This window comes from Scyliorhinus canicula, chromosome 2, assembly GCF_902713615.1.
Source record: "Scyliorhinus canicula chromosome 2, sScyCan1.1, whole genome shotgun sequence".
NCBI lineage: Eukaryota > Metazoa > Chordata > Chondrichthyes > Carcharhiniformes > Scyliorhinidae > Scyliorhinus > Scyliorhinus canicula.
The window spans coordinates 164,619,724-164,633,687 of NC_052147.1; the positions used below are offsets into that span (position 1 = coordinate 164,619,724).

The 13,964-nt window shown below is 39.3% G+C and overlaps 1 protein-coding gene across 13 annotated transcripts in view; it reads right to left on the minus strand.

Annotated features, from left to right (window-relative positions):
• Positions 1-13,964, minus strand: part of LOC119961066 (microtubule-associated protein 2-like) — a 418,551-nt gene that overhangs the window by 58,814 nt on the left and 345,773 nt on the right. For 10 of the 13 annotated variants that reach the window (XM_038788572.1, XM_038788629.1, XM_038788614.1 and 7 more), the window contains 5 exons: positions 8,324-12,697; positions 7,918-8,121; positions 7,520-7,651; positions 6,849-6,925; positions 479-652 (listed from right to left, as the gene is read on the minus strand). In XM_038788572.1, the coding sequence (XP_038644500.1) occupies positions 479-652; positions 6,849-6,925; positions 7,520-7,651; positions 7,918-8,121; positions 8,324-12,697 (4,961 nt within the window). The remainder of the gene's footprint in view (positions 1-478; positions 653-6,848; positions 6,926-7,519; positions 7,652-7,917; positions 8,122-8,323; positions 12,698-13,964) is intronic. The other 3 variants (XM_038788632.1, XM_038788625.1, XM_038788584.1) reach the window with 2 other exon arrangements.

Sequence of the window (13,964 nt, forward strand, 5' to 3'; positions counted from 1 at the left end):
GAGAACATAGAGCAACTTTGTGAAGAAAATAATGTCGTCTAGATTTTCCCTATCACTAATGCACTGTTTTGTTCTCTTTATATTGATGAGCTATCATCTGCGCACCTATCCATCACTGTTCACTTCATTTAAAGATTTCCTTTCCTTTGTTAATAGAATTTTCCCCAGTGAGAGAATCTGCCGCATTGAATGCAAGCCAGAATCTAAATATCAGGCAAGAGTGCAGGGAAAATTTTGTCATCTTCATTGAGTGGCCAACAGCAATGCATAATTAACAGTCAGCAAAAATAATGAGTGCAGTTCTAATAACTGGCTGAATATTGAACAAGCAAAATGCTAAATATTTCATCCTCTTTTCAACGGTGACAGATAATTATGCAAAAATAATTAAAATAGCACTATTGTTACTTCCATTCCAAGTTGAAATACAAAAAAGTAAGAAACAAAACCACCGTCATGGACCATTTCTGCATCTTACCTTTCTTATGGGTTGCTCAGTCAATGAGTCCCTAGGGCCAGCAGACGAGGGTCGTGTGGTATAATAATCTAGGTCATTAAAGGTTTTTCTAGCAGCAGAACAAGTAGAATTGGGTCTTTCAGGGAGGAGGGAAGATAATTTTGAGGTAGGAATCTTTGTTAGTGCAGATGAATTCTTTTCATGAGAAAATATAAAATAAATTTAAAAAATGATAAGACAATGAACATAAAATGGATAAGAACACAATAATTTAAATTAGTAACATGCATTGACATGCCCCAATATTCTAATGAATATATCTAAAATCTACATTACCAGAAATAATCACTGTGCCTTAAATGTGGTTACCTGCCGAATCTCAGCTAATTGTTGTGATAATTGAAGAGCACAGGTTATTTTTTTCTACAGTTTTTGTATCATTTAATACACTAGGCAAAAAAGATGCTATTTTTCAGAACTAAATTAAATGATCGTTCGTAAACACATTGTCTGCAACTTTGTGGGAATTAATAAATTTTGATCTCAGTTACACGAGAACACACCCAATTTTGCATCCTGTGCTCATTCTGTGCATGTGTTTCAGAGTCCAATTGTGTTATCAATGGAAGTTTTATCACTATAATTTATAGTGCTAACATAAGTACGTGTTCATAACTATGATGGAATACATTTTGATTTGTTTTAGATAATGTACCATATTGTGGGCTGTAAGTTAATAGTTATTAGATGCTAATATTTCAATATCCTGACACTAGCATCTTATCATGGTGACAAAAACGAGGTGAACAAAATAGATCAATACTATAGTAATTTAACTATGTTAGGGAGACATATTTTTTCTTTACATTGAAACAAAATGCTTTTAAACAATACATGGTGACTCAGAAAATCAAAATGAAAAATAATGATAACGTACTAAGATGTAAAATATGCATTGGTATTTTCTTCAGTTTGTTTAGTGTCATTGAACAGAACTCTAAAGTGAAGGTTTTGGAAAGTTTTAAAAATTATGAATATCATTTAAAATTCCAAAACAATTACACATCCTGTCTCTGGATGTTTACATGTAAATACTTCAAAACTATTTTTAGTTTAGTTACTTTGCCATTTATTATTCAGGATATCTTGAGAAATAGTTTTCATCCATGATCATTTTTAAAACAATAATCTATATGTCACCGGATTTCCAATTATACTACATTTGATTCTAAACTTCTATCACCTGGCTTATCATCGAGTAAGCTGCCAAAACAGATACCACTGAGCTGCCCTTCTACCCCCACTGGACAACATTAGACAAACTCTCAAGGTTTGAGCCCTCATTGGTGGAGAATATGTGTCAAAACCTATTGATGGGCAGTAATGATGCCCTGTTCAGAAAACCATTAAACTCATTTAAATATTCGCAGTTCATTTGAGACCGCAGTCTCCGGCTCCCGGTATTCACACTGGCCCACCGGTGAGGTCCAACGTTGGCGCAAATTAGTACTGGTCTACAAAAATGGAAACCAGACATGATGGCCACATCAGAGGGGCTCGGAGGCAATTTGAGCCGCCAGGTGGTCAGGGACAAAGGAGGGCAGTGCCATGTCACGGCTCCTGGCACCCAGGCAGTGCCAACATCCACTGCAGGGTGTAATTGAAAATATAGAAAGATGTGTCATTTGAAACATGGAAGTCTGGCAATATCTGGTCTGAGAGAAACATGAGAGGATACAGGGAAAGATCTCACGAAGGGCTAACAGCAGCTGCAAAGAGCAGGATTATAAAATGCAGATAGCCTTGGTCAAACAGGCTTAGCAAACAAAACAAAACAGGATTTTAGTATAAGCTAAAAACAATGGCTCACACCTTTATTGAAATTAACCATCTTAGTAAGCATCTGGAAAAGCATGGATGAAGGTTTCAGTTGAGTTACGTGATAAATGTAAACCTTTCAAGTTATAACCAAATGGCTTTTTAGCATACAGTTAAAAGCAATGATTCACACCTTTACTGAAGTAAAATCAGCAGATAGAAAATAATGACTGGAGGTCAAATATATAGGCGTGAAGCTCTGCTGAAATCAGGTAAATGAAAGAAAACTGGAGACAACCTGTCTACAAGAACACAAATTAGACCCAAATCAAAGTCAGAATTATGAGCTGGGGACACAATTAGAAAATAAAACTATAGAAATGACAAAAACCAAAATTCACACCCCTATTGAAACCAAAGCATTTTTGAACATCACAAAGGAACTTTGAACATCACAAAGGAAACAATAAAATCAGAGAGGTATGAGATGAGGTCATGTCAAAATGAATACTTAGTCGTGTTAGAAAAATTCAGATTAAAGGTACCTTTAATAATCCAAGTGAAATAAAAGTTACTATACAATAAAGTCATAAAAACTTAATAACTGTTAGAAAGATATATAAACCCTGAGAAAGGGGACAGGAGATTAGGAAGTCCAGGAGAGAAGGAGAGAAGGAACAAGCAGCTCAGAGTCATCTTACAGTCAGCTCGGTCATGGGACAGAGCCAAGTAGCCGAGCTAAAACAGCTAATACATCTAAGAAAGACTAGAATTTAAAGAGGAGGCAGAGTCAGCTCAGAGACAGCCAGCAGAACCAGCTCTCACAGCTCGGGACATGGGAAAGGCAGAGCATAGCAACCGAGCAGAACAGCGAATACATCTGAGGAAGACCAAAAGAATTTAAAGAAGATTGATTGTCAAGTTGGGCCAGAAGGTCCTTTCAACCAATCAGAGGGATCCAGAAGCAAGATCGTTTTACCTTTCTGTAAAGACAGTGATTGCATCTTTTCAAAGAAAAAATATATAAGAATAAAATAACTTAAGTTTTAACCTGAAACAGTGGTTATTCCAAAGTCTACTTTACTTACTTAGCAATGCGGGACCCAGGATCGATGCTACTAAGTGGTAAGTAGATGAAATCTTCTGTGAAGGTATGGGTTATACCGGGGGATAACTTGAAAATATAGTTTGACCTGAATAGCACCCACTGAAGCCTGCATAGGACTCAGGGAGTGAGAATCCCTGTTCACCATTTAGAATGTCGGCCCGTTTTGGTATAGGGGGACTTCTAAGAATAGTGGTGAGTTTCCAACAACAAGGGGTGGCAGGTTGGCACTGCCCAGGTGCCAGAGGCAGTGTCCGGATTCCAGGTAGGGACTGCCAGGATGCCAAAGGGCAGGGCTTTAGGGGGCCATGTCCATGGGGGGTATGAAGGGGGGCCGTGAGGGGCCCCAAAGCAGGGTGTGTTTATTTGGGGGTAAAGGGCATTAATGCTCAGATCTGGACACACTTCAAAAATGGCACTCCATTCTCTAAGGAGTCCGTCTTGCCGGCTTCTTTAGTGCCCCACTGCAGAAAAAAAATCTGTGGGTTTTTTCAGTGCGAAACTCCCCAAACTCAAAAAAAAAAATGACTAAGTGTGGGTAAATATTGATCTGGGGCAGGATTCTCCTGTACCCGGCGGGGCCCCGGAGGGACGGAGTCGCGTGAACTAATCCGGCGTCGGCCCGCCCCAAAGGTGTGGAGGAGGCTAGGCCGGCGGCGGAGTGGTTTGCGCGTCGCCGGCCGGCGTGGAAGGCCTTTGGCGCTGTGCTAGCCGGGGCCGAAGGGACTCCGCCGGCTGGCGCGGGTCCGCGCATGCGCAGGAGCATCAATGGCTGCTGACGTCATCCTCGCGCCTCCGCAGGGGGATTCACCTTTGCACTGGCCATCACAGAGGACCACATGGCTGGCGCATAGGAAAAGAGTGCCCCCATGGCACAGGCCCGCCCGCGGATCGGAGGGCCTTGATCGCGGGCCAGGCCACCGTGAGGGTACCTCCCGGGGCCAGATCGCCCCGCGCCCACCCCAGGACCCCGGGGCTCGCCGGTGTCGCCAGGTCCTGCCGGTAAGGGATCTAGTCTAATTTATGCCGACGGGACCTGCATAGAACGGGCGGGACTTCGGCCCATCGCGGGTCGGAGAATCGCGGCGGGGGCTGCTGTGAGCAGATGCCGACCAGCGCAATAACCGCCCCCGCCGAATCCCGCCCCTGGATCGCACTCAAAAACATGACAGTGAAACCCGCCCGAAATGACACTTCGTCATTTTTTGGGCGTGTTGTTTCCCATGTGTTTGAGTCTGCCATCATTAAGGTTGGAATGTTCATTGAGCCTCCTCATCACATTAAGTGTTTAAATATACACCACCACTTTGGATGTTGCAGGGCTGCAGATCTTTGGCAGAACTGCAGAACTGATTTGATCCATTGGTTGTGGGATTGCTTAGCTCTCTACATAGCTCGCTGCGTCCGTTGTTTAGCATGCATGTAGTCCTATGTTGTAGCTTCAACAAGGTTAGAATGTAAGAAGTTAAGACATGGAAGAAGGTCTTATGGCCCCTCAACCATTCAATAAAATCATGGCTGAATACCTTACAATAAATTTTGTTACCTGTGCCTCACATGCCTCGATTCCTTGATGACGAAAAATCTGTCTACCTTAGCCATAAACATATTCAATGATGCAAACTGCACAACCCTCTGGCGTTGGGAATTCCAAACATACACAAATTTTAAATCTTTTCATTTCAGTCCTCAGTGATTGGCAGATTATCCTGAGATTCAGCCCCCTGTGTTTTCGAGCCAGAAGAAACAACAGTGTCAAGCCGTTCAAAATCTTGTTGGTTTTAATGAGGTCACCTCTCATTCTTCTAAACTCCAGAGAGTATAGCTCAATTTCCTCAGCCTCTCATTATAAGAATAACTCTTTCATTCTAGGGACTAGTTTAGTGTATCTTTGTTGTACTGCCTCCTTCTTTAATGTGGAGACCAAACTGCATATAGTATTCCATGCATGATTTCACCAATGCCCAGTACAATTGCAGCAAGACTTCTTTATTTATGTTTCCAAACCTTCTTCAAAAAGGGTAAATACATTATTTGTCTTCCTAATTGTTTACTGTACTTGCATGCTATTTTTCTGCATTCCTTGTATGAGTACACCCTGATTTCTTGGAACATCAACATTTCAAACTTTTAAGCCTTTTAAAAAATGTTCTGCTTGTCTGTTCTTACAACCAAAGTTTACAATCTCACGCTTCCCACATTTCACTCCATCTGCCACCTTGTTGCCCATTCATTCATCTTGTATATATCTTGTCACAGCTTCTTTATGTGATCCTCACAATTTACATTCCCATTTAGCTTTGTAAAGGTCAGCCAGCCCAGATACATTACTCTCAGATTCTTCATCGAAGTGATTAACTCAGGCTCCAGCACTGACCCTTGAGACACTCCACTCACAGGCTGACAACTTGAAAATGTCCTGCTGATCCCTAGTCTGCTAACAAATCCTTGTTTGATGCTGGGGTGAGCAGCGTAGTGCAATGAAGGCATATTGGGTCCATAGCAGGGAGTTGAAATCAGTCACAAGAAAGAGAAAGGAGATAATGCAGTGATGTAGAGGGTGACACAAAGAAGGGGGTAAAAAACCTAGCTACTGATATCAAGACTAGAACTGTTTGAGGATCATATGAAATGTAAGAAAGAAATAAAGAAACAAGCACAGAAAGATAATTAGAAAGTGAAAAGAAATCAAGGTTGAAACAACGATAGGAAGAGAAAGGCTTTTTTGACCGCAAGCAACAACCAAATGATTGATGAACAATATTTTCCAAATTTCAACACTGAAATTCCAACAACCTTTCCACATTGCAGCAAATATAATTTTATATTGGCACTGAAAAACTGGTTAGTTTTCTTAGGTTTCCTAAAGGTTTACGATTATTGTGTGGGGAGAGGGAGAATGGATTTGAATGATTTGGTAACTCTTAATATTTTGGTATATCCTGATTTCACAAAATCTATAATTGATTTTGAAGTGCATTGCTCCATATCTGCTATGTAGGATTTACAGAAAATGGCAAACATTGGCTACTTTACAACAATGGATGCAAGTATTCACAAACTTTTGTTGGACTTACAAACTTTCTTCCTTTAATCATTCTGCATTCCATATTATCTGATACACTTAATTTGACTGGGAACCCCCAGTTGGTCAAGAGCAACACAACCCATTCAGCAGAGTTTACTAGCTTGAACAGAGGTGTGCCTGTGCACATGTGTGTACAACACATCTCACATCTATACCTATGAATCAGTAGCAACTACTTGAAGACTAGGAAAAAAGACAAAACACATGTGGAGATAATGTTTCCAGAAGATGGATCATATGTATGAATTATGCTGAACATTTTAAGAAATATTTGTGGCTTTAACATAAACATAGTTGAAAAATTGAAACTTCAAATGCTGCTAAAGTTGTTTCAACGCCCATACCAAATGTAGGATGTATTTATCAGGTAATTTACTTACTGTTATTCTCTCCTTGGGTTGCCTAGCAACAGAGAATTTCTGATCTATGATAAAGGCACCTTCAACAATTCCAGGAGCTGGGCAAAAGGAATATTAATATTAGAATAGAACACTCCTGACGTCAAAAAATTACAATCAGACACAAATCAAGATGCGTATTAAAGCAAAACATTTGAAATTAGTGTCGTAAAAGATGGGAAGCAAAGTAATGAAAGAAATTGTCCAAATAAGAAAAAAAAGCTCAGTGGGGAGGAAACCTTGTATATAAATGATTTTTAAAAAACTAAATCATTTTTAAACAATATAAATTTAAAACAAGTTGATGGAAAGCAAGTTATACCTGAATACCTCTAAACACAAGAGAAACTAATGTAAATGAATATCATGATGCAGGCTGCAACACTTTCCCACCAGCACACAGCAATCTATGCAAACTTCCACAATAAGAATTATGCCATCATTTCAAGGTTAAGACCACGGTACTTGCAAGCTTGTGCACGACAAGCATGTGTGATCATGACTGCTGTAGAAAAAAAAATGAAAAGCGCTGAATACAGATAAACTTGCAACAGCCCAGCGGCTGAAAGAAAGTAACACAGGAAAAAAAAGCCAGTCTAGCAATGAAGTAAAGTCCATGTTTGCCAGCCACATTGCAGTATTTACACAGTCACCTGTCTGCTTCCGTTTAGTACAAGGGGCGTGAGCTGGTCTATGATATCTTACAGCTGGTTTTAAAATGATTTTCCTGGAAGGAGATCGGGTCTGAATTTCTGATTTTTTAGCAAGTTCAGACTTCTTATAGGCTGTTAGAGAGGAAAAACAAGAGCAAATATATGAGGACAGGAACAATATGGTAGTCAGGTGGAATGCTCAATATCCACTTTTCATTTAAGAACTTAATAGAGAACAATTTAGGAAATTAGATATTACTACTTCTTGTTATTGTTTATTCTCTAACATTTCCACAGCCAAATGTCAGAGAACATAATATGATAACATAGGCACAGTACAAACACCTCACATCACAAAAGTGCAACGAGAAAACAAGAATTGCTTCTTTTGTATGAACCTTTTCTCTTCTTTTTGTCTTCTTTGGAGACTGTACTGATATCTTTTTTAATTATTTTTCTCTCAGGTGTGGAAACTCTGTTTTTTCCGCTTTTTAACACCTTCCCTTTCCTATGTTTATCCAAAGACAGGCTGCTGCATTCCTTCTCTGTTTTCTCCTGTTTAGTAACAGCAGCTGGTTGTGTTACTATGATACTCTCTTCATCTGCAGAATTAGAGTGCAAGAAATCACTTTAATAGCAATAGGGATAGAACACCAAAAAGAAAGCACAAACCAAATTCATGTTACTTTTTAAAAAGTCAGTAACATTAAAGAATACAGTGAAGAGTAATGCATCACATATTTATTGATTTTAATAAGAGATTTTACCATCTAGTCATGGCTGATAGTAAGTCTTTATAGGCACCTTGAGTATCCATCCAGAGGCTGTCAGTGTCCATTACTGATTCTTCAATACTCTCATCTTCTTTCAAGTCTGTAGGGATGTCTATCTTCTCCGGGAGAAGTGCAGTTTGGACAGCTTTTACAGTTGGCTCATAATTCTTTTCTTCCATTGACTGGATTTGTTCACTTGGGATAAAAACGTCCTCAACATCACCATCATCAGGCATGGCAAATCTCACATTGTGGCCGACGTCCTTTCCTCCTTCTAATGTAGTCTGAACAACTGTAATAATGTCATCTTCCACTGTAATGACAGATTCTACAATTCCTCTCTCTTCATCCGTTTCTTCTACAGGAACAACAATCTCCGATACTTCATAATCAGTAGTATCTGTTTGTAAAACTATTTCTGGCACAATAATCTCAGTCATTAAATTGGACTTAACTCCCTCTTTTATGGTTTTCTGGACTTCAGGAGGTTCTTGCACAGGAATAGTTTCGTCAAAGATCTGGTGATTGCCAGAACCCATTGCTAAAACTTCTGATGCAATAACTTCACTGGGTGTAATCCTACTGTCGCTTTCCAAGATTTTCATCGGTTGAGCTATTGTGCACTCTGCAACATCACTGGGTAAACTAGGCATAGTTGTATTTTTCATCGTCTTCTCAGTTTGAATAATTTCTTGCACAGGACCAGATTTCTCAATTATTTTGTGATCAAAATGCATGATTTCTAAATCATCTTTTAGCGTAAAAATCTTACTGGGCAGAACAGGCTTAGTATCATCCTCCCTAATGTTATTAGTTTGAGCTGATTCTGGAGCAGGGTCAACTTTCTCAGATACTTGATTGATTTGCTCCATTTTGAAATTTACGTCAGATACTGTAACCTCATCAGGCAAATTAGGCTCAGTGGAATCTACCATAATTTTCTCAAGTGGAGTGGTTTCTTGTATAGGCGCAGTGTTCTCACATATTTTATGATCAACAATCTCAACCTTTACATATTCTTCTGATAAGACAGCCTTACTGGGAGAACTAGACTTAGCTTCCATAATCTCCTGAAATTGAGGTGTCTCTTCAGTAGAGGTTTTCTCAAACATTTTCTCAGAATCAGATTCTGGCATAACTATCTCACTGGGCAAACTGGGCATAGGTTCATCTTCTGAGACTTTCTTAGGTTGAATTGATTCTTGAATAGGAGAAGCTTTCTTAAAAAATGTGAGTTCTAAGCTGTCTATTTCTATATCGACATCCAGCACAGTATCCTGTCTGGGCAAAATCGGCCTTGGTTTATCTTCCAAGACTTTCTTCGGACGAGCTAATTCTTGAACAGAAGCACTTTTCTCAGACTGTTTGTGATCCGTAACCTTTGGTTCGAAACCAACTTGCGGCACAGTAACTTTGCTGGGCAAACTAGACCTTCGTTCATAATCCAAGCGTTCCCTGGGTTGAACTGGTACCCAAACAGAAGAAGTGTCTTTCGTGACCAGTTTGTGATCAACAAGCTCCGTTTTCAAAGGCATTTCTGACATTGTAACCACACTAGGTAAATCAGACAAATCATTACTTTCATTGACCTTTTCAGTTTCACTATCTGGAAACTTCTTCGGAGAAAAGTTATTTGCAGTTTTCTGAGTGCCAAAGCTGATGGGTGTATGTTGATGGTTAGATTCTTTCAGTGCAGGGTCATCAGATAAATGAACTGGTACAGACTCCGTCTTAGTAACCTGGTTTGAAAGACTTGACAAATCAGGTTTCATTTCTGACTGTGCTTCCAAAATAGTAGCTATTTTTAATTCCCCGTCTTCTGACAGGGTGCTAATTCTAAAATGTGAATCTTCTTTCTGTTTATTTACATCTATTTGCCTTCTGATACTTTCCTCATCTATAGTTTGAGAAGCAGTACGAATCTGGTGAAGGAAAATGCTGCCATCTTCTAGAGGACTCTTAACTTCCTCAGGAGTTGGTAAGGGAGCAGAGTATTCAAAAACACAGTAGCCCATTTCCTCTGCTTGACTAACATTTTTAATAATTAATTTGATGCTTTCGGTTAAAGCCTCTGAGCCAGAAGCAATATTTTCAGAAGCAGAGTCTCCAGGTATGGATGCTCTTCGGACCACTTCTGTTTCCGTGCCCTCAGAGCTCAGTCTCGTTCTTGTAATTCCTAAATCCAACATTTCAGGCAAGTCAGGAACTACGATTGTGTCATTTTTGTAGTCATCTTTCAAAACACGAGGGTAAGCATATTGTGAATCAAAATGCAGGCTTTCATCTGCTGATTTCTCATCATACCTATCTTTTTCCACTTCAACAGGAAAATAAACATGCTTCTCCTCTGCAGGCGTGGTTACTGGAAAAAAGTCTGCCGACTCCTCTAAGCTCATTCCTCTGGTACAGGCAAGAATATCAGAGGCCAACGGTGACAGAGATTCTGGGGGACCTTGGCACTCTGTTTCCACCTCCAGTGCTGTTGGATCTAAAGATGTTGTAGGTAAATTCAGAACTAGCTTTTGTAGTTCTTTATTTATACTTACATCGGCATTAGAATCAGGATGCTGAGATATGGCTGTAGGGACGTTCTCTTTTGCCAAATGCTGAGTAGGTAAATTAATTTCATTTCCTGTAGTCAGTATATCAACAGGCAGAGTTGACTGTGCAAGTGTACTATAATGAATTCTTTCAGCTGATGCACTATTTTCAACTTTGTGGCCATCTACTTTTGATACTTCATGTGGGGAGAACTGTGACATTATGTGAGGAAGTCTGGAATTGTTTTCATTTGTGATGGTCATTTCATAATAACCATCTTCAGGTTGCTTGGTACTTTTTGCCCCATCTTCTTTCAAAATAAATGTTTCAAAATACTTTGACGTTTCCGGTTGATCTACCTCTGTCTTGTCTTTTAAGCTCACATGAAAGGTATCAGTCATTTTGTTTTGCACCATTGAACTAACTGAGCTCTCTGCACTTTTATCAGAAGAAACACTGGTATCAGGCAATGAGTGTACATCTTGTGTTTCCAATTCTTTCTCCTGAGCAAGTTGAGTGCTTCTCTCTTCAGGCTTTGTCGGTGCACCATGAATATTTTCGATATTTGGGTCAATGACACATGGCTCTCGTTTAATCATCTCAAGCGTAGAATCATTACTAAAAATGTCAGCTGTATCACTTGTGCTGGGTTGGATAACATGTTGTACACTTAGATTAGATTCTTCCATATGTGATTGAGCTGTGGGAACTTCTTCTACCTTATGATTGGCTTCATCCATTTCCTCAAATGGAAGGCTGGTTGCCAGTTGCTCAGGCAATTGCTTAGTGAATTCAGTTTGTAACAAATTGGTTGCATTGGACATTGTCTCTTCTGCTGCTGGTTTCCCATTCTGATGTTTTAAAAGATGTTGTGCACTTATTGTGGAGCTGTATTCAATAGTTTCTGATCTGTCTTCTGGCATTGAAAATACATCCTCTATGTGTTCAACCAGTTTTATTGTATCTGGTGTCTCTTTCATTTTATTATGTGAGTCTTCTGAAGCTATAGTTTTGTCTTTAATTGCACTGTATGCAATTACAGGAATGCTGTCCTCAAGCACTCCTGGCTTTTCCTGAAAAACATGTCGTTCCGTGCCTTCAGTGATTGAAGTGATGGTTGCAACTGAATCGATTTTAGTTTCCTGCTGATGTAACACATACTTGTCTTCAGTACCTGTGGTTCCAGCAACTGATTGTTCTTTCTGTGAAGCTCCTTCACTATCCTTCAATGAACCTTTCACAGGAGCTATTTTGCCAGTCGGTGAAATATTCTTTTCTTCAAAGAAAACTGTCTCTGAAATCTCTGTTTTGGATTGTTTTGATGAATCTTGAATGTCAGATCGACCAAGAGGTTCTTTACTTTCATCTAAAGCAGATTTGCTGGGCAATATTTTTGTCAGAGTGTTTTGCGCTTGCATGATTTCATCAGTTTCCTTGGCAGAGCTTGGTTGCATATGGACAAACATATTCTCTGCTGCCACCATCGAGATGCATTCATCCTCATTAACACTGGATTGTAATGAACCAACATGGTGGCTGGTTATGGTTTCAATGCTAGAAGCAACTGGGTCTTCTGGACATGGTTCACCCGTGAATGATACAGGTACAAATTTGGTCTGCAAAGCATCTGTTGAAAATGGATACTGCTTCTTGAAAACATCTTCTTTTGTGTGGTTGACAGCATCATTATCTTTGTCCCATGTGGAAGGAGGCGACATGTCAGATTTTTGCTGTACAGTATATTCGACAGTCATATCTTTCAACTCTGCCACTGACACTTCATGCAACGATGGTCTTCCCCCACTAGTAACAGAGGATTCTCCACTTGTTGACAGCTTGTCCATCTTCGTGGCTGTAAGCAGATCTAAAGTAGTTTGTTGCATGCATATAGTTAATTATTATTGATAGGCAAAACTATCCCATATAATATATTTTTGCTCCCCTGACAACAAGGTGTGTGTTGAATAAAATGCAATGTGTACAAATTTGCCTAGCTCCTATGGCATATTATTTAGGGGTTGGTGAAAAATAATTATAATATTGGACCTAAACTGTATTAATACACAAAACCACACAGACTCCCAAACTTACTTAGTAGTTATATTAAAATAATCAGTTACCACTTTTTATGCAAGTTATTAATGTAAGTACATTAATTCTAGAATATATATACAAACTCTAAACTTCCTAAAATGCAAATTTCTGTATTTAGTTTACTCTGCCAACTAAAAAAAACGTCACTGGATATATTGGTTGATCTTTTGCAATTTAAGTCAAGGATACAAAGAATGCTTTCTCTCTGTTTATCTTTCTAGGTCCTTCTCAGCTTTCTCAGAAGATAAGTGAGGAAATGTAATGAACCTTTGTTTTCCTCATTTTATCTGTCCTTTCAAAATGTATGTATGCAGCTGTCATACAAATATGGCAACAATGACCAAAGAGTGTATCATTAACTGATTTATTTTCTTGTCTTTTGTGAATATCTCCTGGCCTCTGTTTCCTCTCTCCTCCATACATCGTCTACTCTATGTACACCTCTCAAGTAATTTGTCTTGAAATCTTTCTCATGTTCTTTAGAGATGTGTTTGCAGCCTGAGGATTTCAGCCAGAGAAATTCTTCCGCCTCTCCCTAGATACAAAGAGGATGCAAAGGTGTGTGTGATGAGGGAGGTGGGGGACGGTGGGGAGAGGATTTAAGGATGCACTTTTACCACGTCATGAATAGTCTTATTATTATTGTTTGGTTGGATACAACTTTATATGGGGGGTTGGGGAGGAGGAGATGATGCAGCAACGCCCTTCTAACACATGGTGAATAGTCTTTCTGCAGTTGTTTGGTTGAAAACAACTTCATACAGACAGATATACTGTCCTTATGATAGTTTTGTTGCAATTCTATTTATGTCTCAAACTGTGCATTTAATTATTAAAATAAGTTCTCACTATCATCATTTTCATCCTTATCCACGATCTGTCCATCTTTTGAAAACAGAAGCAATTTATTAATGATAAGCACTTGCCATAGCCTGATTAAAATAATAAATGCAAGATGCCAGCACTAAAACATGAAGCAAAACAATTTGTTTTTAAAATAACCCCTGATATAAGCTGAAAATACAGAAATGCAACTT